Source organism: Setaria italica, chromosome VI (assembly GCF_000263155.2).
Source record: "Setaria italica strain Yugu1 chromosome VI, Setaria_italica_v2.0, whole genome shotgun sequence".
NCBI lineage: Eukaryota > Viridiplantae > Streptophyta > Magnoliopsida > Poales > Poaceae > Setaria > Setaria italica.
Window position 1 is genome coordinate 490,703 of NC_028455.1, and position 20,761 is coordinate 511,463.

At 44.5% G+C, this 20,761-nt stretch overlaps 4 protein-coding genes and 1 non-coding gene across 8 annotated transcripts; 4 read left to right on the forward strand and 1 right to left on the reverse strand.

The window, feature by feature from the left end:
- The first annotated feature begins 589 nt into the window (after positions 1-589).
- On the forward strand, positions 590-4,612 carry LOC101756390 (eukaryotic translation initiation factor 2 subunit gamma). Of its 3 annotated transcripts, none has more exons than XM_004972377.3 (9): positions 590-756; positions 1,272-1,442; positions 1,555-1,616; positions 2,054-2,166; positions 2,474-2,576; positions 2,985-3,212; positions 3,290-3,508; positions 3,592-3,852; positions 3,939-4,612. In XM_004972377.3, exons 2-9 carry the CDS (start codon positions 1,337-1,339, stop codon positions 4,239-4,241), a joined length of 1,395 nt encoding a protein of 464 aa, XP_004972434.1. In that variant the 5' UTR covers positions 590-756; positions 1,272-1,336; the 3' UTR covers positions 4,242-4,612. The 3 variants fall into 3 exon arrangements, with proteins under 3 accessions (XP_004972434.1, XP_004972435.1, XP_004972436.1); XM_004972378.3 differs by having other exon boundaries at positions 1,329-1,442; XM_004972379.4 differs by having other exon boundaries at positions 590-753; positions 1,329-1,442.
- A 425-nt stretch (positions 4,613-5,037) lies between these two features.
- Positions 5,038-5,110, forward strand: TRNAF-GAA. The gene has a single exon. It is a non-coding gene; the product is annotated as a tRNA-Phe (tRNA).
- A 116-nt stretch (positions 5,111-5,226) lies between these two features.
- Positions 5,227-9,971, reverse strand: LOC101757341 (GDP-mannose transporter GONST1). Its single transcript, XM_004972380.3, has 10 exons — positions 9,800-9,971; positions 8,477-8,641; positions 8,039-8,264; positions 7,808-7,947; positions 7,114-7,243; positions 6,881-6,979; positions 6,539-6,693; positions 6,064-6,180; positions 5,793-5,890; positions 5,227-5,694 (listed from the first exon to the last, which is right to left on the reverse strand). The coding sequence occupies exons 1-10, from the start codon at positions 9,811-9,813 to the stop codon at positions 5,636-5,638; spliced, it is 1,203 nt and encodes a 400-aa protein (XP_004972437.1). The 5' UTR covers positions 9,814-9,971; the 3' UTR covers positions 5,227-5,635.
- A 1,085-nt stretch (positions 9,972-11,056) lies between these two features.
- Positions 11,057-14,259, forward strand: LOC101757743 (ribosome maturation protein SBDS). 2 transcript variants are annotated; one of them, XM_004972383.3, is made up of 5 exons: positions 11,057-11,434; positions 11,539-11,739; positions 12,592-12,759; positions 13,331-13,771; positions 13,850-14,259. In XM_004972383.3, the coding sequence occupies exons 1-4, from the start codon at positions 11,171-11,173 to the stop codon at positions 13,763-13,765; spliced, it is 1,068 nt and encodes a 355-aa protein (XP_004972440.1). In that variant the 5' UTR covers positions 11,057-11,170; the 3' UTR covers positions 13,766-13,771; positions 13,850-14,259. The 2 variants fall into 2 exon arrangements, with proteins under 2 accessions (XP_004972440.1, XP_004972439.1); XM_004972382.4 differs by having other exon boundaries at positions 13,854-14,246.
- A 3,655-nt stretch (positions 14,260-17,914) lies between these two features.
- On the forward strand, positions 17,915-20,316 carry LOC101758694 (protein artemis). The gene is made up of 3 exons (XM_004972384.2): positions 17,915-18,300; positions 18,370-18,557; positions 18,624-20,316. The coding sequence occupies exons 1-3, from the start codon at positions 17,991-17,993 to the stop codon at positions 20,115-20,117; spliced, it is 1,992 nt and encodes a 663-aa protein (XP_004972441.1). The 5' UTR covers positions 17,915-17,990; the 3' UTR covers positions 20,118-20,316.
- Positions 20,317-20,761: the final 445 nt, after the last annotated feature.

The window sequence follows — 20,761 nt, forward strand, 5'->3', positions numbered from 1 at the left end:
CTTTGGGTCAAACGCTAACGCTTGTATATGTACGCCTAACTGAAAGTCTGAAACCCGGATCTGCTGCCGTAATTATTCAGACTGCTTGCATCATGTACGCAGTCTGGATTAATCACTTGATGACGCATCATGCAGGTAAGTCGTACATACGTGATACGTCCGTCACTGAATTTGCAACCTTTTTCACTCACCATTTGTTTTTGTACTACGTATGGATGACGTGGAGCGTTGTTATTGGACAAAAATAATCCATTACAATCTTTCAGTCGATTTTTTTCTCTCTTCCTTGGTCGTCCTCCTGTTTTCGGCTGAGATTTCAATTTTGCATCACTCTGTCTTCTGGGCTTCTGGATGTGCTATGTGGGTCTGTGGGTGTGGCACGTCGGGCCGCATCGATCGGTTCGCCGCCCACCAAAAAGCCCAGGTTGCCCACTCCCTCCATTTGCTTGCCCGGGCCCAACCAGCCCAGCGACTGCCGGCTGGTCTTTCTGTGCAAAGCTAGCCTTTCCATTAAAAAAAAAAAGCCCAACCAGCCCAGCAAGCGAACCCTCCTAACCCCCGTGCCCGAGTCCGTCCCCACCTCCATCCAGCTCGCTCGCTAGGGTTACCTTACCGCCGCGCCGCCCTCCCTCTCATTTGCAGTCGCCTCTGCTTCTCCATCTCGTTCACGCCGGCGGAGGACCCTCTCCCACTCGTGCTCATCGTTCCCCTCGCCGTCAGTTGCTCCACCGCCGGGCTCCTCCGCAGCTTCTGGTGGTACACCCTAGATCTGTTGTATTTTTTTTCCTGCGTGGCGCGGATCTGTGGTGCGAGGCTGGGATTTATGCATCTCGTTTCCTTTTGCTTGTTAATTGTTGTTTGAGATGCGACACCCTCAACCAGGCCTTCTCTGGCATGGTTTGCGCAACCTTTGATGTTCTTGCTGCTTGTTCCTGCTGCGTTGCGTTGTTCAACTGCCTGAAAATTAAACATGTTGTACGGCTGATGGTGGCCTCCTTTGTGAGCTGCCAAAATCCAAATTCTCTAGTAGAGACAAAAAAAAAGGATAGGGTGTTCAACCGACCGCCCATGTCCAACTTAAGTCCGCCCGTGGTTGAGTAGTGAAGTAGGGGTTATCACTCAGGAGCATCTGTGAACTTATATTTTGGAATTTGTGTGCCTGCACTGCACATGTATTCTCGGTAGATGATGCAATATAGCTATAATGCTGGCTTCATTAGCCGGTTTCATTTCATGCATGGATGATGTGTTTTCTGTTTTTTTTTATGCAGTTGCTATTGAGTTAGCACTGAATAAGACACTAGGTTTACCCGAGCATCATTGTGCAGTTTCCAAGATGGCTCGCCGAGGATTGATGGAACAGGACTTAAGCAAGCTTGATGTGACAAAGCTTCACCCATTGTCACCTGAAGTTATCTCACGCCAAGCGACCATTAACATTGGTATGGATCCAATCCTGTTACTCCTGTGGATTCAGCAAGGCCTATGTGTAGTATTCAAATTTTATGCAAATAGAAGCCTCGTACATTGGCATAACATTCTTCTATATCTCAGGTACCATCGGCCATGTGGCTCATGGAAAGTCCACTGTTGTGAAAGCTATTTCTGGAGTTCAGGTGTGATTCGCATTCGACAGATTCCAGTATCACATTTTCCTTCCAAGCATTGACTCTGCAGTAACTGCTTATGTGTTCTCCATGTTACTCCAACATGTGATGATTAGACGTACCTTTTAGAGTTTGGTACATTAGTGGGCAAATTGGCTTTGGAAGCTTTGAACTTCATGCTACATTTGGTTAATAAATATTTGATTCAGACAAGTTATATCCAGGGATAATACAATATTACTATGATATAAAAATATTTGCTTCTATTCCTTGAATCCTTGGTGAAGGGCACTGTTGTGGTTCATGCTTTTGTTTCTCAGCATTTGTTACAATGACTTAGACTGGTTGGCAACTGATTTTTTTTGTCGACGCTCTCAATCCTTTTCATCATGTTTGATTTTGGTACATTATTATTTGTTTTTGATGAGCTAATTTTGGTTATGTAGACTGTCCGGTTCAAGAATGAGCTGGAGCGTAACATTACTATAAAGCTGGGTTATGCTAATGCAAAAATCTACAAATGTGAGGACGACAGATGTCCACGACCGATGTGCTACAAGTATGTCTTTCATACACTAAATGCCACAGTTCTCCCTTACCATGACAAGCTTCTATTTCTGTCATATGGTGGTTCTAAACTCTGGCGTATTGCTAAATCTTTTCTGTTCATATAATTCATTTACTAGTGAATATGTTTCTTCAAAACTCATGATTGAGTTCTCAAATGATTGACTCTTCAGAAAATATATGATATACTATTTAGCTTTTACCTCTCAAATGCTTATAATTCGATGCAGTGTCGTGAAGGTGCACTTTTCTTTTTAATAGTTGGTGCACTATTTGTTGACTCTTTCTTTTAAATGAAGGGCCTACGGAAGCGGAAAAGAAGACAGCCCTCACTGTGATGTGCCTGGGTTTGAAAACACTAGGATGAAGCTCCTGAGACATGTTTCTTTTGTTGATTGCCCGGTATGGTGAACCCTTAAGCTTTTTGCTCCTATCGCGGTAGGGTGAAGAACAAATTTTCTGTTGTACTCATTATTAAAGATTCTGAGCCAAATTAAATTGTGCTACCTGGAATCCTTATTTACATCACCACATGCAAGTAATAAGCTTCATATTTGCTGCATATAAGTTCAATTTAGTTTTGCTTTCTGTCAATTATTATCATGGGGTTGTAGTTGCATTAAGCTTTTGATGATTAATGATGTTTCCACTAAAAGGAAAATGGTAAAAAATACTGGTTGGTAGTGGTTGTCTTGGGAAATTAGATTATCTTAATTTTTCTGATGCTTGGTTTGATATTGGTTATATAATTTTATGGGTTGAGGATGCTATTAGTAAATTATTATATGTATAACCTATCTCCTTGAATAGGGGCACGACATTCTCATGGCTACAATGCTTAACGGAGCTGCTATCATGGATGGAGCACTGCTTTTGATTGCAGCGAATGAAAGTTGCCCACAGCCCCAGACATCTGAGCATCTTGCAGCTGTTGAGATCATGCGTCTCCAGCATATCATCATTCTGCAGAACAAGATTGACCTTATCCAGGAAAGTGCAGCGATGAACCAGCATGAAGCAATCCAAAAATTCATCCAGGTCAATACTTGTCACCATCTTGTTGCAGCACGTATCATCTCTTTCATGGTCTGATCCATTTTTGCTCATTTGAGCAGGGAACAATAGCTGAAGGCGCTCCTGTGGTGCCTATATCTGCCCAGCTGAAATACAACATTGATGTGATCTGTGAATACATTGTGAAGAAAATCCCCATCCCTGAAAGGAACTTTACCTCACCTCCCAATATGATTGTTATTCGCTCGTTTGATGTTAACAAGCCTGGTTCAGAGGTTGATGAAATTAGGGGTGGTGTAGCTGGTGGCAGTATCCTCAGGGTATGTACATCTCATTCATGGTGCTATACTGCTATTGTTCTGTTTTGCTTTGTGGTTGACATAACAGCAATGCATCTTTACAGGGAGTTCTGAGGGTAAACCAGAAAATTGAAGTTCGCCCTGGCATTGTCATGAAAGATGAAAGTGGCAACATCAAATGCACCCCAATCTACTCAAGGATTGTCTCGCTATATGCTGAGCAGAATGAGCTCCAATTTGCTGTGCCTGGAGGGCTTATTGGTGTGGGAACAACCATGGACCCAACTCTAACACGTGCTGATAGACTTGTTGGTCAGGTTCTTGGTGAAGTTGGCTCTCTACCTGATGTTTACGTAGAGCTTGAGGTTTGTACTATCTTTGTTCCTTCATGATTTTAGATGGGCAGAATTCTATAGTTACGCATTATGTATTGAACCGTCTTGCTTTGCAGATCAATTTCTTCCTTCTCCGGAGACTTCTGGGTGTGAGGACAAAAGGTACAGAGAAGGCAGGGAAGGTGTCCAAGCTCACCAAGGGCGAGATCCTCATGCTTAACATAGGATCCATGTCGACAGGCGCCCGCGTGCTTGCCGTTAAGAATGATCTTGCCAAGCTACAGCTCACCGCGCCCGTCTGCACAAGCAAAGGAGAGAAGGTTGCCCTGAGCCGTCGTGTTGAGAAGCATTGGCGCCTTATCGGATGGGGCCAGATCCAGGCCGGTTCAACACTCGAAGTGCCACCCTGCCCGCTCTGAAGCATCATCACACCAGAATTTGAGCTGAAGCTGTGAGTGCTGTGAGGAGAAAACATGAGATTGTTGGTAGTCCTGCCTCTGTGTTACTTAGCCACTAGTCGGGTTTTGTTTCTTGGAAATTTTGAAGGGCACTTTACATTGTGTTACTATAGGACGAGTCCTGTGAACATTAGCAGGTTGAAAACCAGCTGCCTGTGGATCAGTATTGCCTTGTCGACATTTATGGTGGTGTCATCCTGGGTTCAATGTTTTCGCACCAAATATTTGTACTTTTCACTAATGTTGGGTTGGCTACTTGAAGAAGCCTACCAAATAGAACCACGTGTCGTTGTGCATATGCGCAATTCAATAATTGCAATGTTCATTGATCACGAATCAGGCTGTCTTATGTCATCAGCATGCATTTGATTTGTTTCCAGAGAGTGGTGTGTCATCAATGGTTGCCTGGTTGGTGGAACTGGAACCTTAGCTAAAAATACTCCACTCATTTCAGCCTACGTACACAAAAGAGAGCACGAGGCAGAAGAATTGGCTTTGCTAGTTTTTTACAAGGGCTCAAAGTTTTTTCATGTCTGTGCACTGCAAAAGAGAGAACTTATTTCCTGGACTATTTTCCTTACATGTGACGGCACTCTATAGCTCTCAAATCCTTCACCTACATGTGATGGCTAAGTTGCTAAAACTGCAAGCCTCTTGCTCTGAGCACCGGACAACTCTACTGATAAGCTGCCAAAAAGTAGAGTGAAGCAAACTAGCTTGTATCAAATAAAACTAAGCAGCGAGGTGGGGCATCCAAGCGGGGATAGCTCAGTTGGGAGAGCGTCAGACTGAAGATCTGAAGGTCGCGTGTTCGATCCACGCTCACCGCATTTGGTTTTTTTTATTATTTTCAACTTTGCTTAGTGTTTCATCTTGTCGAAGATCCTGCTCTCCTTTTTTTCTTTTGGCAATCTTTTCGCACTTAAAAAGACAGAAAACTAGCGACGCTAAAGTGGTATCATAGACGACCACCGAAAATGTACATGCCCCTTCCATCCAACCACCGTAATTTTACAAGATACAATACACCGACCGAACGAGCCGTTCATCCCAAACTGACTGGGATTTCGGTTTCATCCGTTTTTGTATCCTACACCCTTACACACAGCAATGAAGACGTATACCACCACCACAGGAGCAACAACTGGGGGGTCAAGGTCAGCTTGGCAAAAAAAGGGACCGGAGAGCCCCCAGGCCAACCGCGTAGTTAGAATGTTGCCCCTTGGCCTAGTCAGGTGGGAAACAACCATCGCATCTGCACAAATTTCCCAGAGAGGTAGTTTGAGCGAGCGTTCTCTGTCGAGGATTGATTGTGTATGTCTTGCCTTCTACACACTATAAAGCCTGCCCAGAAACTAGCTCGGCGAGTTATCTCGCAATTTGGCCCTCGCGAAAAATACTCCTGCTAATAGACCTGCATGGCCAAGTGTTTTGATATCATTATTAGTGATATATGACATACATAAAAGAAATGATAATGATGACTTTAGCCATGTCGTAGATATAACATACCGAATAGAATGCTCATAGAATTCTGCAAGCTTGTTCGAACGTTGAAAAGAACGATTCCAGCAACCGAGAGAGGGATCTTATTTAGGGAGCCCACAAGACTATCAGAAGAAATATTGGCATCAGAAAACACATGATGGTACAGAAGACAAACTGCAAAGCAACTTTAGAGAAGTCCAGTAGTTGCCCTGGCAGTTAATGAAGCTGGAAAAAGTTTATGTGGAAACTTATCTGTGGTCACATTTATATTTCAAAATTCTAATGCATTTGGTACCTGTATGTAGTCGCGCTTGTCTGATGAAGAAACCACAATGAAGTAAAGCTTATTCCAAGCCCCAAAACTCCACTGCCCGTGATGACAACCCAAAACTCAGGCATCCTTAGGAGAGATCTGCAGATTCAGTTCACGAATATATAACCCACAAGATGAAAAGAGTAAATGTGTAGTTTATTTTTGAAAAGCAATGTGTAAATATTTCAAGGTAGCCTAACTAATGGAGGAATGGTTCAACAGTAGAAGATACATCATTCACTGGTCCTATACATCAGTACATGTTCTTCCAGACTCATTTCACGTTTACATGCCTAAAAGTGATTTGCATGGCCAGGAAGGGCAGAGCAGACTAACATGAGAATTGCCAATAAAAATGAATATTGCTACAAGATGGAGGTCTCAGCAGTTTGTGTGTAGTCCCATAGGTTTATGATAGGAAAATAACAAATTAGTGAAGTTCGAATTAATAGCTTACGTCTCCAAAAGGTACTCCACTTCATTAAAACCAAGAATAAGGATAATTCCCAATGGCAGCGAAAGAATGTTATTCAGTAACACCATTGAAAGCTCATTCAAATTCCCAGACTTGGTGGCTTGCTTGGCGCTGTCCATTACATGCCGCAATGTAAGCTGAAAGGAAAAACTAATTAGTTGAATGCTGAACACCTTTACAGCTAAATATATTAAAAGTCTTGCAAACTGAAATGCCAATCTATGGGACTGGAAATAATAACTAAAATATTTTGTTCGGACTGAAAATTTATAAGTTGACTGCAAGTACCAATCAGGTATTCATTTGTATTAAGAAAAGCAATACCGAATATGATGCTGTCAGAAAACAATTTAAGGTCTGCCAGGTATATCCGACAGCATGGAATGACAGATCTGTTATTCCTCCCGCAACTGCAGAGATTATCTGCACAAACATATCAATGATTCAGGTGTTGAAGGGTCAAGACATAAGTCAAGGGAGATTTCACAGATAAATGTGATTAGTCAATGCCTCAAGGAACAAGCCTAGAGCTTTTCTAAAATCTGAATATGACATACCATCAACATAAGAGCAATCCAAACTTGAATACCATGCTGCTTTTTGAAAAAATAAGTTTCCCCAGATGCAGTAAGGACATTGGCGACATTCTTCAATATAGTCAACATTGCAACGTTAATGTACTTCAAACTGAAAATAAAGAAGATATTAAAAAAATGAAGTAAATAAGTTTATAAAAAAGCTTCCATTTTCAATCTGCAGCTTCCTTGCTACAAGGTTGAGTGAGGATTATTCACATTTAATATGGAAAACATCAATACAAAATGTTAACAACAAAAAAGGTTCATCATTGTACAAGGTACTGAATGACCATGAACAGAGCAGATTAATGAGATGGGCAGCACATTTTCAAATTTTAACACCAACCAAGGGTCAGCACAAATGGAATTCATCCTTAATATTTTTTTTAAAAAAGAAATAGCCCGACCGTTCTAAGCCAGAATATACCAAACTTCAGTACCATTCTTACAACCACCATTACAACTTATGTGGTCTGTTCTTCTCAGACTGGAAGGAAAGAAAACACTGGATGCATTCATATTCATTATTTAGGTAGGTACACAGAAAACAAATGGCTGCTAAAGTTCCAAGAGAAAATTTCGTATCCTCATTAACAAATCTGGTGTGCAGACCTAAAAAACAGCACAGCAAACAGTACTCAGACCAAACTGATGCTGAAGATCTGGTACATACCTAAACATGCTTGTGATCAGCATTCCAACAAATATGATATTCACAGGCAACCAGACTTTGATTAGGTTCCATGTCAATGGTTCAGTTGGAATAGCACCAGACAGGGATAGTGTGGAAACTATGCTCACTGATACAATGTTCTGCAGTAACAGATCATGGAAAAGTTGCCTTAAGAAACACAACTATGATGCATGAAAAGTTAAAAGTCAACAGTCAGCAATAGCAGTATACCTGGTATAGCATCAAAAATATTGGAGCATTGAAACCGTAGCCAGACAGAACAAATTTGTTGACTAAAATCATGCTGCATGATGATATGCAGTAAGCCAGACCAGATAGAAGAGCCTGATTCTGTATCGTCGGGAGCTTGAGTAACTGTAAAGAACCATCTCTTTCTTTTGAGGGCTTACCATCTTCTAAGTCATTGTCATCAACACAGAAGGATCTTGTCATAGATCTGCAGAACATAATACATTATTATTACTCGGAAATGCAGCAGATTGTGTAACTTGCAGCATAGTTGCTGAGGAGAAAGTTTCGTTCAGATACAGAAGAACGGAGTTTATGGAGTTATTGTGATTTTCTTTTCATTTTTAACTACCTATGGTGAGGTCGATAGTGAAATTTTATAGCAAAAGAAAAGAACAAAATAAAGGGTTGTAGCCATGCCTGTTTCCAATTTCTCTCCTGACAGGACTTGCAAGTGCAGTGAACCCTGCATTCTGATTCCGAAATACACCCTTTTCACCATTCTTGAGAGGGCTACTTACACTCCCTGGCACATTTCTCCTAGGAGAGGCCTCAGAATCTGCTGATATGTCTAACTGAAGGACTCTACAGGACAAAAAATAGAATGACTGTAAGTAATGATTATTATATTTATTTGCTGAAAGCCTGCCTCAATCATTGATCACACTGTGTTGTGTTAACTGCAATGGTAGCTATTATGCACCAAAAGTCTGAAACTCAAATTTGAACCTGAGGACCAAACAAGAGAATGAAAGGGCTGACCATGATCCCAGAAATTATCTATATGTTTGAGCTTTGAGTTATGGGACTATTCTACACCTGGGTTATATGAAATGAATAGGCGTGCACCCGATTCCTATATATGGGCGGGTTAGGATGTTCATTGCTGAAACAGAAAGGAGGTATGAGCATGACCCACCGTTTACTTGTCACTGATTTTTAACCCAGTAATTTACCAGATGTAGAAGCTGACTCCAATGTTACCCTTATTAACAAACACGGTGAAAAGCATTGTTTTAACCGCACTCAGAAGCCTCAAGTTTCAAACTACTAGTGGTAAGCAGAGACCAAAACAGTTAGTGGTACCATCAAGCTGTAAATGGTTAGTAGTAGTCCTATTGGCCGATTTCAAAGAAATTTAGCTAAAAGTCAGCAGTAACCTGATTCCACGTGCTCCTAAGTATTGAAGTCATTAACTTCATTTTTTTTCAGTTACGAATATCAGGTGCAGGACTATACTATGCTATCAATCAAGCTTGGGAGGGTGCAAGCAAAAACAAGAGAAAGTCCTGCAGCTAGTGAGAGGCCATTGGTCAGGTCAGCTCCAATTCATTACGGTCTGTTGTGGGGAGCTAAAGTAAAAGCTAAGCTGATGGCACCTGAGATTACTCCGAGATCGCGCGGAACTAGACTCGACGCGCAGCTTACTCCACCCAAACATTCGTGGTGAAAGGACCCCGAATTAACAGTCGAACAAGCACACGATTAATCGGCGCGCACGCTTGCCCCAGTCCCAAGCAGAGGCGAGCGGAAAGCGAAGCAAAGGCTCCATCCATCCAGGCAGGCTCCCCCCAGCTCAAACGGAACCAACATCCGCCCAGGGCGAAACAGCTCTCCTGATCGGAGTCAAAAGGGCCGCGGGAGCTCCCCACCCAGAACTGGAGCTGGAGCTGGAGCGCGGAAGCTGGCGGGGAAGGGGTGAGGGGAGTTGGAGAGGGGGAGGGAGGTCGATCGGGTGCTGACCTGGATGAGCCCATGGCGGCGTCCCCGGCGGGGAGCCCGGGAGGCGGCGCCGTGGGCGGCGGAGCGGAGGACGGCGAGGTGGTCGATGGAATGCCGCGGAGGAGGAGGAGGAGGAGGAGGCGTCCGGAATGGGCAGCGGGCCACGCGACGACTCGGAACTAACGGGGCGCTTCCCTTCGGCTTCGCCTCGGACGAGTCAGAAGACTGATATGTGGGCCCCGCCTCCTCCCGCGGGGGTCTCGTCTCCAGCTCGGCTCAACTCGCTGGCTGGCCGGCCCTCCCAGTCTTCCGGGACTCGAAGCGGCGGCCGGTGTCCTCACTGATCCGTGGGACCGGAGAGATGTCTGGCCCACATGGCAGTCATGGCGACGAGTTTGGCCCGGGCGTGCGGAATTCATTTGGTTTGACCGGGCAATCCAACATGGCAGCAGCCTTTGCGTGACCGCGGTTTGACCAGGTTTTTCCTCCTTGATTTTTTCTTCAGTTCCTACTACCCACCTGCCACTGTTCTGCGTCCTGCTCGTTTTGTATTTTGATCCTTTTTTTTTCTCTAACTAATAACATGGGGTTAGCCACAGGAAGTCTCTTGTTTAGTTCACCTCCAACTCCCAACTTTGGCACTATGCAAAAAGAAGATTTCCCATCACATCAAACTTACGGTATATGCATGGAGTACTAAATGTAGACGAAATTAAAAACTAATTGTACAGCTTTGTTGTACTTTGCGAGACGAATCTTTTGAGCCTAATTAGTCAATGTTTGGACAATAATTCACAAATACAAACGAAACGCTACAGTGTGCTACAGTGTTGTAACAGTAATTTGGTACCTCCAAACTTTGGCAACTAAACAAGGTCCAAGTACTGTACTATACTTCTTCCAGGATAGATATGAATAAAAATTTTATTTCAAAAAAAAGATATGAATAAAAATGATCACTAGGGAATCTTCCATGTTTCGGATGATGTATTTTGAAGGTTGGTTGCTGTTTGTATGCCACTTGTTTAGTGATCCGGATAAAACGATGACGGTAGCGGTGATGTCACCTTTTTTTTTGTGTTCATAATATACTTTTGCTGCTTGGCCAAATTCCGTCAAAATATACGGCAAAACTTGGCACTTTGCGGCATCAAACCAAAACGCTTCAAATGATCGTTTTTTAGGGGCCAATCTGAGATTCGACGGGTGATATGCGAATTACAAATGAACCCGAGCGCCTTTGCGCGAAACATCCAGGGGAAAAAGGGCCAAGCGAACGGTGTACGCCGCCGCACCCCCACCGCCGGCCCTAATCGTCTCGTCTCGTCTCTTCCTCCCGACCTCACTCACTGCCTCCCCCTCGCCGCCGCCGCCGCCGCCGCCGCGCCGGGGATGTCGCGCACGCTGGTGCAGCCGGTGGGGCAGAAGCGCCTCACCAACGTGGCGGTGGTGCGCCTGCGCAAGCACGGCCAGCGCTTCGAGATCGCCTGCTTCCCCAACAAGGTGCTCTCCTGGCGGTCCCGCACCGAGAAGGACCTCGACGAGGTGCTCCAGTCCCACACCGTCTACTCCAACGTCTCCAAGGGCGTCCTCGCCAAGTCCAAGGAACTCATCAAGGCCTTCGGCACCGACGACCAGACCAAAATCTGTATCGAGGTATCCATCCATCTACCTATCCAATCCCCCGTCGCACTGACCAGATGGTTGCTGTCACTGTGACGCTGCCGACTCAATTGATGATCTGTGGTTTGAATTGCTAGATTCTGGAGAAAGGGGAGCTCCAGGTCTCCGGCAAGGAGAGGGAGGCGCAGCTCTCTAGCCAGTTCCGCGACATCGCCACCATCGTCATGGAGAAGACGATCAACCCGGAGACCCGCCGCCCCTACACCATCACCATGATCGAGCGCCTCATGCACGAGATACACTTCGCCGTCGACCCAAACCTCACATCCAAGGAACAGGTACATACCTTATTCGGAGATACTTATATACAGTATCACTGTTTGAGTAGAATACCTGATTAGAATCTGGTGGCTGTAGTCTTTAGGGAACCATTTAAGTTCTACAATTGGTGGCATGTCATACAAGGGATAGATGACCCCCTGGTTCCTGTACAATCAGCTTATCATCTCTGCCAATTTCAGAAGCTCATGCACTTCAGTATCATCTATAGGCTAAAACTAGAATTCAGAGATGGCTATTTTACACATTTTTCATGTCTGAATCTCAGTTCAAATGTTGAACTAGGTTCCTCTAGGCATATGCAGAACACTATTAGACTTTTATCCACTTTGCCATTCATCATTTCTAGCTATAATCTGCAGAACTAGATCACCATTAAAGATGGTAGTGGTACCATTTACAGGCCCATTAATTGCATATCAAATACCTTAGTCAACTTGTCTTTCTATTTTCAATAATTCAATAGTTTGCCAATTTTTAGGCTACTATAGATGATGCTAATAGGCGACTTCCAGTTTTGGATTTAATTGGCATGGCTACAATATCACTAATAGGCTGGCTGACCAATTGAGTTATTAGTTTGCAACACTGAATTCACGATCATATATAGCCTATCAAAAGATAGCGTAACAATGGTTTTTATGGGCATTAATTGCGTATCAGGTACATCTTGAGTCTGAATTGTATATTCCAATGAATTATTTACCTTATGTTTGTTTAGCATAGTATTTAGAAACCGTCAGCATTACCTGCATGCAGGACATGGTGATAGATATTGCCCACACCAATGTGATATTCCTTTATCTACCGATTCTTACTCTATTTTTCATTTGTTGTCTTTGGTCTTGCAGGCTCTAAAAGTTATCAAGAAGCTCATAGAGCACTTCCCCATAAAGCGTGCACCACTGAGGGTGCGGTTCACTGCACCAAAGCCCAACTTTGCAGGCCTTATGGAGAAGGTTGCTGAATGGAATGCTACAGTCATATCAAAGGATGAATCTGGCACTCAGCCTTCTATTGTAAGTCCATTAATTCTTGTTTTGCTGGCTATTTCTACATCACATGATTGCCTATTCATATGTAATTGCCACCAGTGTTCCTTTTTAAGCTCGAGCCATTTAAAAATATTGTATGCCCTGACCCCCCATCACTGGTTACACAGTGTCATAGAGCTGGCACAAGGTTTCTAATGTCATCTAGCTTTCTCTTTTCGCCAGAAGTCTTGCTTTTAAGATGGAAAAGTTATCACAAATTTAGAATTTTGGTTGGTCCATGATACCTAGTCAAATGTTTCAAAAATCACAAGGCTCTAGATGGGCCTTGGGAGGTGTTACTGCCTGATTGCCAGTTATGAACAATATGTGACCATTAGGCGCTAGGCGCCACTCTTCCGCCTAGCGCCTCCAAAGTTGGCTAGGCAGTAGGCTCTGGAAGTCTCTGTAATGTACTTTATATGATGAACTTAACATTAAACTGTACTAAGCCTGTTTTACTGTTTTCATTTGCTGATGAAGCCTAACTGCACATGTCTCATACTGAACCTTATTATCATTGATCTACGAAATGTAACTGTGAGTGATGTGTTTACAGGTGTGTGAGATTGAGCCTTCCATTCTGCACTCATGTGAGGAGCGGTTGAAGGATGTGCAAGGGAGGGTGGAAGTCCTATCCGTCTCAGCGCATGCAGAAGGTGGCCTGTCTGTGGAGCAGGATGACAATGTTGAAGTGCTGCAAGCAGCGCCTGCAAAGCAGTCTGATGCTGTTGCGCAGATAACCGAGACAATGCAGAAGCAGAACATTTCTACTGAAACCCAGGGCAGCGCACAAGGCAAGCAGCAGAGAAGGTGCAAGGAGTGCGATGTACTAGTGGATGACAAGCTATACAGAGAGCACTGCAAGAGCGGGTGGCACAAGCACAACTACACGCGCCACAAGAACGGGCTCCCGCCTCTCAGCCAAGAGGAGTGCATGGTAGAGATGGAGTTGGCCGACTCCAAGAAGGACCTCAAGGACTATGATTTCTGATGAGAGGTGAGCTGGAAGTTGTCCTGTGATCTTGTGCCTGGACGCTAATGCAGTCGGTCTAATGCTTTGTTGGTCTGATGTTAGCCAGGGTTAAGTAACGGGGAGGGCGCAGGACATGAAGGTGCTGCTGCAGTTTTCTTCCTTTTTCCCCCCTTTTTATGAGAACAGATATGGTGGAGCGCGGGTGCTGTATAGTGGCTTAGTCAGATAGTTTAGGTCTGGCTGTCTGGAAGGCTTTGTATAGTAAAGCCGAATGGAATGCTCCATGGCTGTTCTGTGACGGCACGCTATATGAAGTTGAAACGTTGCTTGTTACTTATTGAATATCCTTTGTGGCTGTTTGGTTTGTGATGATGAGCAGATAGCCTTAGGTGCATAGATGTTACTGTTAGTGGTTAAAAATCGTCTGAATTTGGTGGTACTTGGCCTACCATGTATATCACAGATGCATTTGAGCCAATGGTAATCTCAATCCAAACAATAGACTGTAATAAGTGGTAATGTACCAATCTAAACAATAGACTGACTGCTTTTTCGCATATAGTACATATACAAGTGTGAAGAACCATTAGCATCACCAATCGAACTGGTAATGTACCAACCCAAAGAACAGGCTGTTAACTGTTACCTATTCGCATATGCATATACTACTACAACTAACTAACTATGAAGAAGCGCTAGCATCAACAAACTCTTTTGGCGAGCTACGCTAATCGTCCATACCAACTGTTCACTCATCCCGTGGTTAGCTCCAAATGGAAGTGTGGGAGCACTCAAGCCCTGAAGATGCTCATCTGCAACCTCGTCCTCCATACTCGTCCATTTGGAGCACTCCAGCCCTGAAGATGCTCATTTGCAACCTCGTCCTCCATACTCGAGTTGGAGATTGCTAGAGTTGCTCAAGTGAGACCTGTTGAGATCAGGTTAGGTCCAAGTCGTGTACGTGTATATCACGTATTAATTTTGTTTCATGAAATCTAAATCGAATCCAATTCGAGAGGGCTCTCCATTTAACCTTAGCTCAAGAGCCCTCGGGAGAAACAAAAGAAGAGCCAAGTGACAAAAACGGAAAGGGAAAGAGAGAGAAGTAACAAATATTTGAAGAAAGTAACACCACCTGAGCCCCTCCTCTGGTGATCTTCACCGTCTTCGGCGGGTGGTGGGCGGAGCGGTCGGTAACAGGTTGCCAACGGGCGCGGGGGCGTGGGTGGAGGACGGATTCTGCACCTTATGAGATGGCTGCATAAGTTAGGGGAGAATCGGACACGTGCCCATTTGTGAATCATGAATATGTTTAAGAGATTTCTAAAGATTGGGTTAATTCAAATTTGGATCTAGTCCGAAAAGGTTTAGGGTTTGGAACATTTAAATACATTACACGTCTAGAGTTTTGTTTTGGCACATTCTTAAATTTTAAAAACAATGTTATACTAAAGAAAATACATGACTCATGTTCTAGTTTCTTCCTTTTACTCACGATATTTTATTCTAAGAGAACATTTCTAAAATATCTAGGTGTACCTATGCATTATAATAAATGGAGAGAAGACAAACAATCACTTTATGTAGTGTCATAGGAATAGAGTCATCTTCCATGTCATGGTCCTCTGCTTATGAACATAGAAAAGACATTTCATAAATGAGCTCGCCTTAGTTGCACTAAGAGCAAAGCCATCCACCAAATCTTTTTCTAGGTGATTAGCTAAGTATTATTCACTGTTATTTTCTATTCTTGGTACAAATCGTTTTGAACCTGAGACAATAAAATTTGTTGTTGTTGTTGAGATCTTGGCTGAAAGTATATTGTGGATAATGATATAATATTCATAGGTCTACTTTAACTTTCGACAGAAATGTGTTGGATAGAAATGTAAGAAATGTGTTTGAAAATAACCGATCAAATGTGTTAGAAAGAATGCAAGAAATATATTACAAAACAACACACGTAAACATAATAGATGTACTGATTCCAGTCCTCCAGGTCGACATGCATGCTCATGATCAGGTCGAAGGCGTCCGGGTTGATGAACTCAGCTGTTCAAGCACCCCTCGCCTCCATCACCCAATCAAAAGTCTGCTTTGGCTCCATAAGGGTAGTACTGTATTTGATAACATACTAATATCCATTGATGCCTTCCCGAATGAGCTCCAATTATGCCCTGATGTCACTGGGCACGAACTCCCGCCGCATAAAGAACTGCTCCGCCGATGCCACGAACTGCTCATAATCCATGTCCCCGCCCGACTTGGTGAACTTAACTAGGTAGATTCCCATCAACCTCATTGCTAAATTCAAGTAGACGAGAACGTTGTGAGCGCCGAATTGCCCGCGGAGGTAGACACCACTCCGATACAGCAACCAGTAGCATTGGTACCAATGCAGGAGGACCTGTAGTGTATCATGTAATGCCCTAACTCTGGTGGTGTTGGGATCGCTTTGTGGTATGCCCACCATGTCTGTAAGCTCAGAGTTCTACGCGTAGGCCATCACGTCCACAAGCTTGTTATGCGGGCAATGCACGATCTTATGCAGTCACTCCACATTCTTGAGCTGAAAAAGGCAAACGACCCGAGTATTTTGTTTGCAGTGAGTTAGCTAGTTTGAGGCGAATGGTATTGCAGCAAGCAATAATAGTAGTAAACACAATCAACATCATAGCCTAGCCTTTCCTATCTCTTGAATGCAGGATCAAAAGATTGCTAGTGATAGCTTGATAGCTGCTGGAATCCAATGAACAATTCCAATGAACAAAGACATACACAAGAAACCATACCAGCACAACAGCTAAACTTTAACTTTGAATAGACATAAATGTGTTCGAAAATAACCGATCGAATGTGTTAGAAAGAAATGCAAGAAATATATTACAAAACAACACACGTAGAAATGCATAACCAAATTCACCAAACAGAATGATATGATGTAACACTGCAATTATGGATTAGCTCAGGTTCGTCAACCCTCACGTGTTAGACATGATCATGATCATTTACAACACGGAGCTTATTGTGTTGCCAAGCCTTCACCATTGTGTCGCTCCGGCGCAACCTGGAGCGCCACTGCCAGGTAAACCCCAACCTTTTCAATTGGATTATTCTCCACTGCAGCAAGATCGTATGGAAATCCATCATAGCCTGCATGTGTTAGCAACTAAGCAATTGAATGCAGTGCAAGAAAAGGCAACTTCATGTGGCGTTCTAGATGTTCTAATTATGAGATTAATGTCTCGTGCTTAATGAGCACGTCTTAGGAACACGAACAAGCGGTTACATCTTCCCTCACCAACCAGCTCGGATCTTAGGCATCAAACTCTCTTCTTGTAAAAATAATTTAAAATAGTTTTGTGAAAATGGACGTATGAAGTGACAGTTCCGTAACTATTAGTGCAAAGCTGAGGTAGGCTTATAAAATTAACTCTTGTTTTCCTAATCCTTGTGATTAAGACACTAGTACACTACGGTACTCCTTCAAAACTCAGTTGTCATGTTTGCTTTCGACATTTTCCTTTTAATCGTGTCACTTTGAATTACATAGACTAATATTATTATTACTATTTATTCGAACATAGACACAAATACTCGCATGCATGCATGCACATTCATCATTGTAACTTACTTGTGCACTTGTGAATAGTACCTTGAGTCCAAAATAACTTTGTTGCACATAGATATTTTCGACAAATTTGTCGAAGCTATCAATTCGGTTATTACAAATGTTTGATATTATCATGCTAGTTCTACCTAGAATATATTGCAATACTTTTGCAGATTTATCATGATTCCAAATATAAAAAAATTAGGATTTTTAATCCCTCCCAGTTTCTGTTTTCAAATAAAGGATCCAGGAATCATAGTCATCTCAGAATATTTGACATCTTTGAACGTAAATAAAAGAAATTATAAAGATTGACAATATAAAAATGATGTTACTGGATTTGTGAAACCGACTGTTTTATAATATATGATAATTTTTATTTAAAACCATTTACTTGTATAAATATTATTATTAAAGTAATATTTTAATATTTATGGACTGAGAGATGTGGATTGTCGTTTTTTTTTCAAAAAAGAGAGAAAGAAATCGTCTCCCGCTCGTTGAAACCAGCGACTCCCGCCCTTCCACTCTGCTCCCGCCCTCCGCTCCAAAAACCAGCAGATTTGGGCGGCGCCGGCGCCGGCGCCAATCCGTAGACTCGTGGAGAGGGAGCTTGACGGCGGCGACGCGATGCCGATCGAGATGCCCCGCGGGCTGCCGTTCGCGGTGGACACGTGGACCCCGGCGTCGTCGCTGAAGCGCCACCGCTTCCTCACCCACGCCCACCGCGACCACCTCGCCGGCATCGCCGCCACCTCCGCCGTCTCCGCCTCCTCCCCGGTCTACGCCTCCCGCCTCACCATCCTCATCGCCCTCCGCATCTTCCCCCAGCTCCACCGCGCCGCGTTCGTCGAGCTGGAGGCGGGCGCCCCGCCGCTGCGCGTCCCCGACCCCGACGGCGACTTGACCGTCACCGCCTTCGACGCCAACCACTGCCCAGGTCCGCGTGCCTCTCCTGCTTCCCCTCGATCCCGGAATTTCGGATGATGCTGACCCCGTCTGTCTGCAGGCGCGGTGATGTTCCTGTTCGAGGGCCCCTTCGGCGCCGTCCTCCACACCGGCGACTGCCGCCTCACGCTGGACTGCCTCAGCGCCCTGATGCCCCTCCTCGCCCGCCGCATCGACTACCTCTTCCTCGACTGCACCTTCTCGCGATGCCCCCTGCAGTTCCCCACCAAGGAGGACTCCATCCGTCAGGTGAGCTCCTGCTTTGCCACATCCATCTGAATTCCCCACCCAATTGCTATAATTTTCTGATTCCAGGTGATCAATTGCATCTGGAAGCACCCGAACGCGCCGGTGGTCTACCTGGTGTGCGACATGCTGGGCCAGGAGGACGTCCTAATCGAGGTGTCCAAGGCGTTCGGATCCAAGATATACGTCGACAGGGACAAGAATTCAGATTGCCACCAGACGCTCTCGCACGTCGCGCCGGAGATCCTCGCCGGCGCCGCCGCGTCCTCCACCCGCTTCCACGTGATCCCGTTCCCGCGGCTGTCGGAGCGGGCAACGGAGATCCTCGCGCTGGCACGGGCCAGGCAGCAGCCAGAGCCCCTCATCATCAGGCCGTCCTCGCAGTGGTACGCGTACTACGATCCACCGGAGGGGTCGGCGCAGCAGAAACCGCTGCTGACGGAGCCGATGCGGGATGAGTTTGGGGTCTGGCATGTCTGCTTGTCGATGCATTCGTCCCGAGAAGAGCTGGAGCAGGCGTTGGGGATCCTCAAGCCCAAATGGGTTGTCTCGACGACGCCTCCGTGCATGGCAGTGGACCTGAGCTATGTCAAGAAGCATTGCGCCCTGTCCCGGTTTGGTCCTGATGATCCCATCTGGAAGTTGCTTGGGATACCTGATGGGATGTCTACTGGTATCAGCAAACCACAGGCAGCGCTGACGGTGGAAGCTGTCGGGGAGCGTGAGGAAGAATTCAGTTCTTGTACTGATGAGTGTGGCTCCGATGATAGAAGCCAGGCAGAGGCTGCAGAACCCACACCGGCTGATTTTGAGATCAGAATTGAGCCGCCTGTGACGCTATTTGGGAGCGCAAGGTTTGGATTAGTGCAGCACGAATCTGAACTGTGGGGACATGAGTATCAGATTGTGGAGATGATTGATAATGCTGAACTTGAAGCCAAGGATTCTGCTACCAAAACTGGGTGTTGTCACAATAGCAAGCCTGATGAGAGTGTAGAAATAATTGATTTAACTGAAGTTGCAACAAAGGAGCAGACTTCAGTCCCTGAATCTGAGCTGTTGAAGGGCAGCAAATCTGACGATGGAGCTGAAGTAGTTGATCTAACTGAAGATGGAAGGAAACAGATGAGTTTCATTGCAGAGCCTGAACAGTCTATGGATGACAAAGGGAATGGGGAAGTTGAATCGGTGGAAGCCCAAGAACAGGATCAGACTGTTCATTATGATCTGCAGGAAGTTTGCAGGCACAAGGTCACTGATGCAGGTAAAAACAGAATGAAGGTGACTAAAGAGATTTCAATTTCAGCTGTGCATGTCAAAGTTTCGGCTACAATCAACAAGGATGATGACACATCTACATCAGAAACCGGGGAGAACTCTGATCAAGGCTCTGAAAGGTCAAGCGATTCTTCGACCACTGTTGGATCATCAAAAGGGCTTAACACAAACCTGAGGCGGCTTTACAGGTCGATGAACGTATCTGTTCCGCGGCCCCTGCCGTCATTGGTTGAGCTCATGGGGGCCTCCAAACGACCCAGAGTTTCTCAAACTGTGCAGCTATAGGCTTGTGGCAGGTTAATTATTTATTTTATTGCTATCAAATTCATATCTCTGTTGAATCTTTATTTCTCGTTAGCTACTTGATTTGTGGCTCAAGGACTACTTCAGATTGACTTGATTCTACAAAGAGGCAAGTATAAGCTTGCAGTAGAGTATAGGCAGCAATGATGTATTGTGCTGAAGAAACATCTTGTGTTCTGAATCCACATCTCTGTCAATTTCCTACACTTATGTTATTCATCCTGGTTTGTAGAAAACTGCAAGTCTGCAACACATACGATCTGACTCGATGTTACAGAATATAGTGACAAATTCCAGTTCATCGACTCCAAATATGAAAAATGGTGTGTAGGAATTTGGCAGGAGCAGATTGATGCCATGCTATTTGTTTTTGTCAGAAGCAGACAATTTAACTTGCAGGAAATGCTCTATCACGAAATCTGCAGAGTAAGTTTGCTGTTATTTGTCTTTGCATAACGATCATTCTATTTGGTCATTTGTTAATGATGGCGCCAGCAAAAAGAACAATCGAGCCTGAAGCCTGAACTGAACATTGCAGATAGGGCTTGTTTGGTTGGAGACCTGAACAAGTTGCCTCGCAAAAAATGCTGCCGGAGAGTTGACTGAAAATTTGATGAAATCTGCCT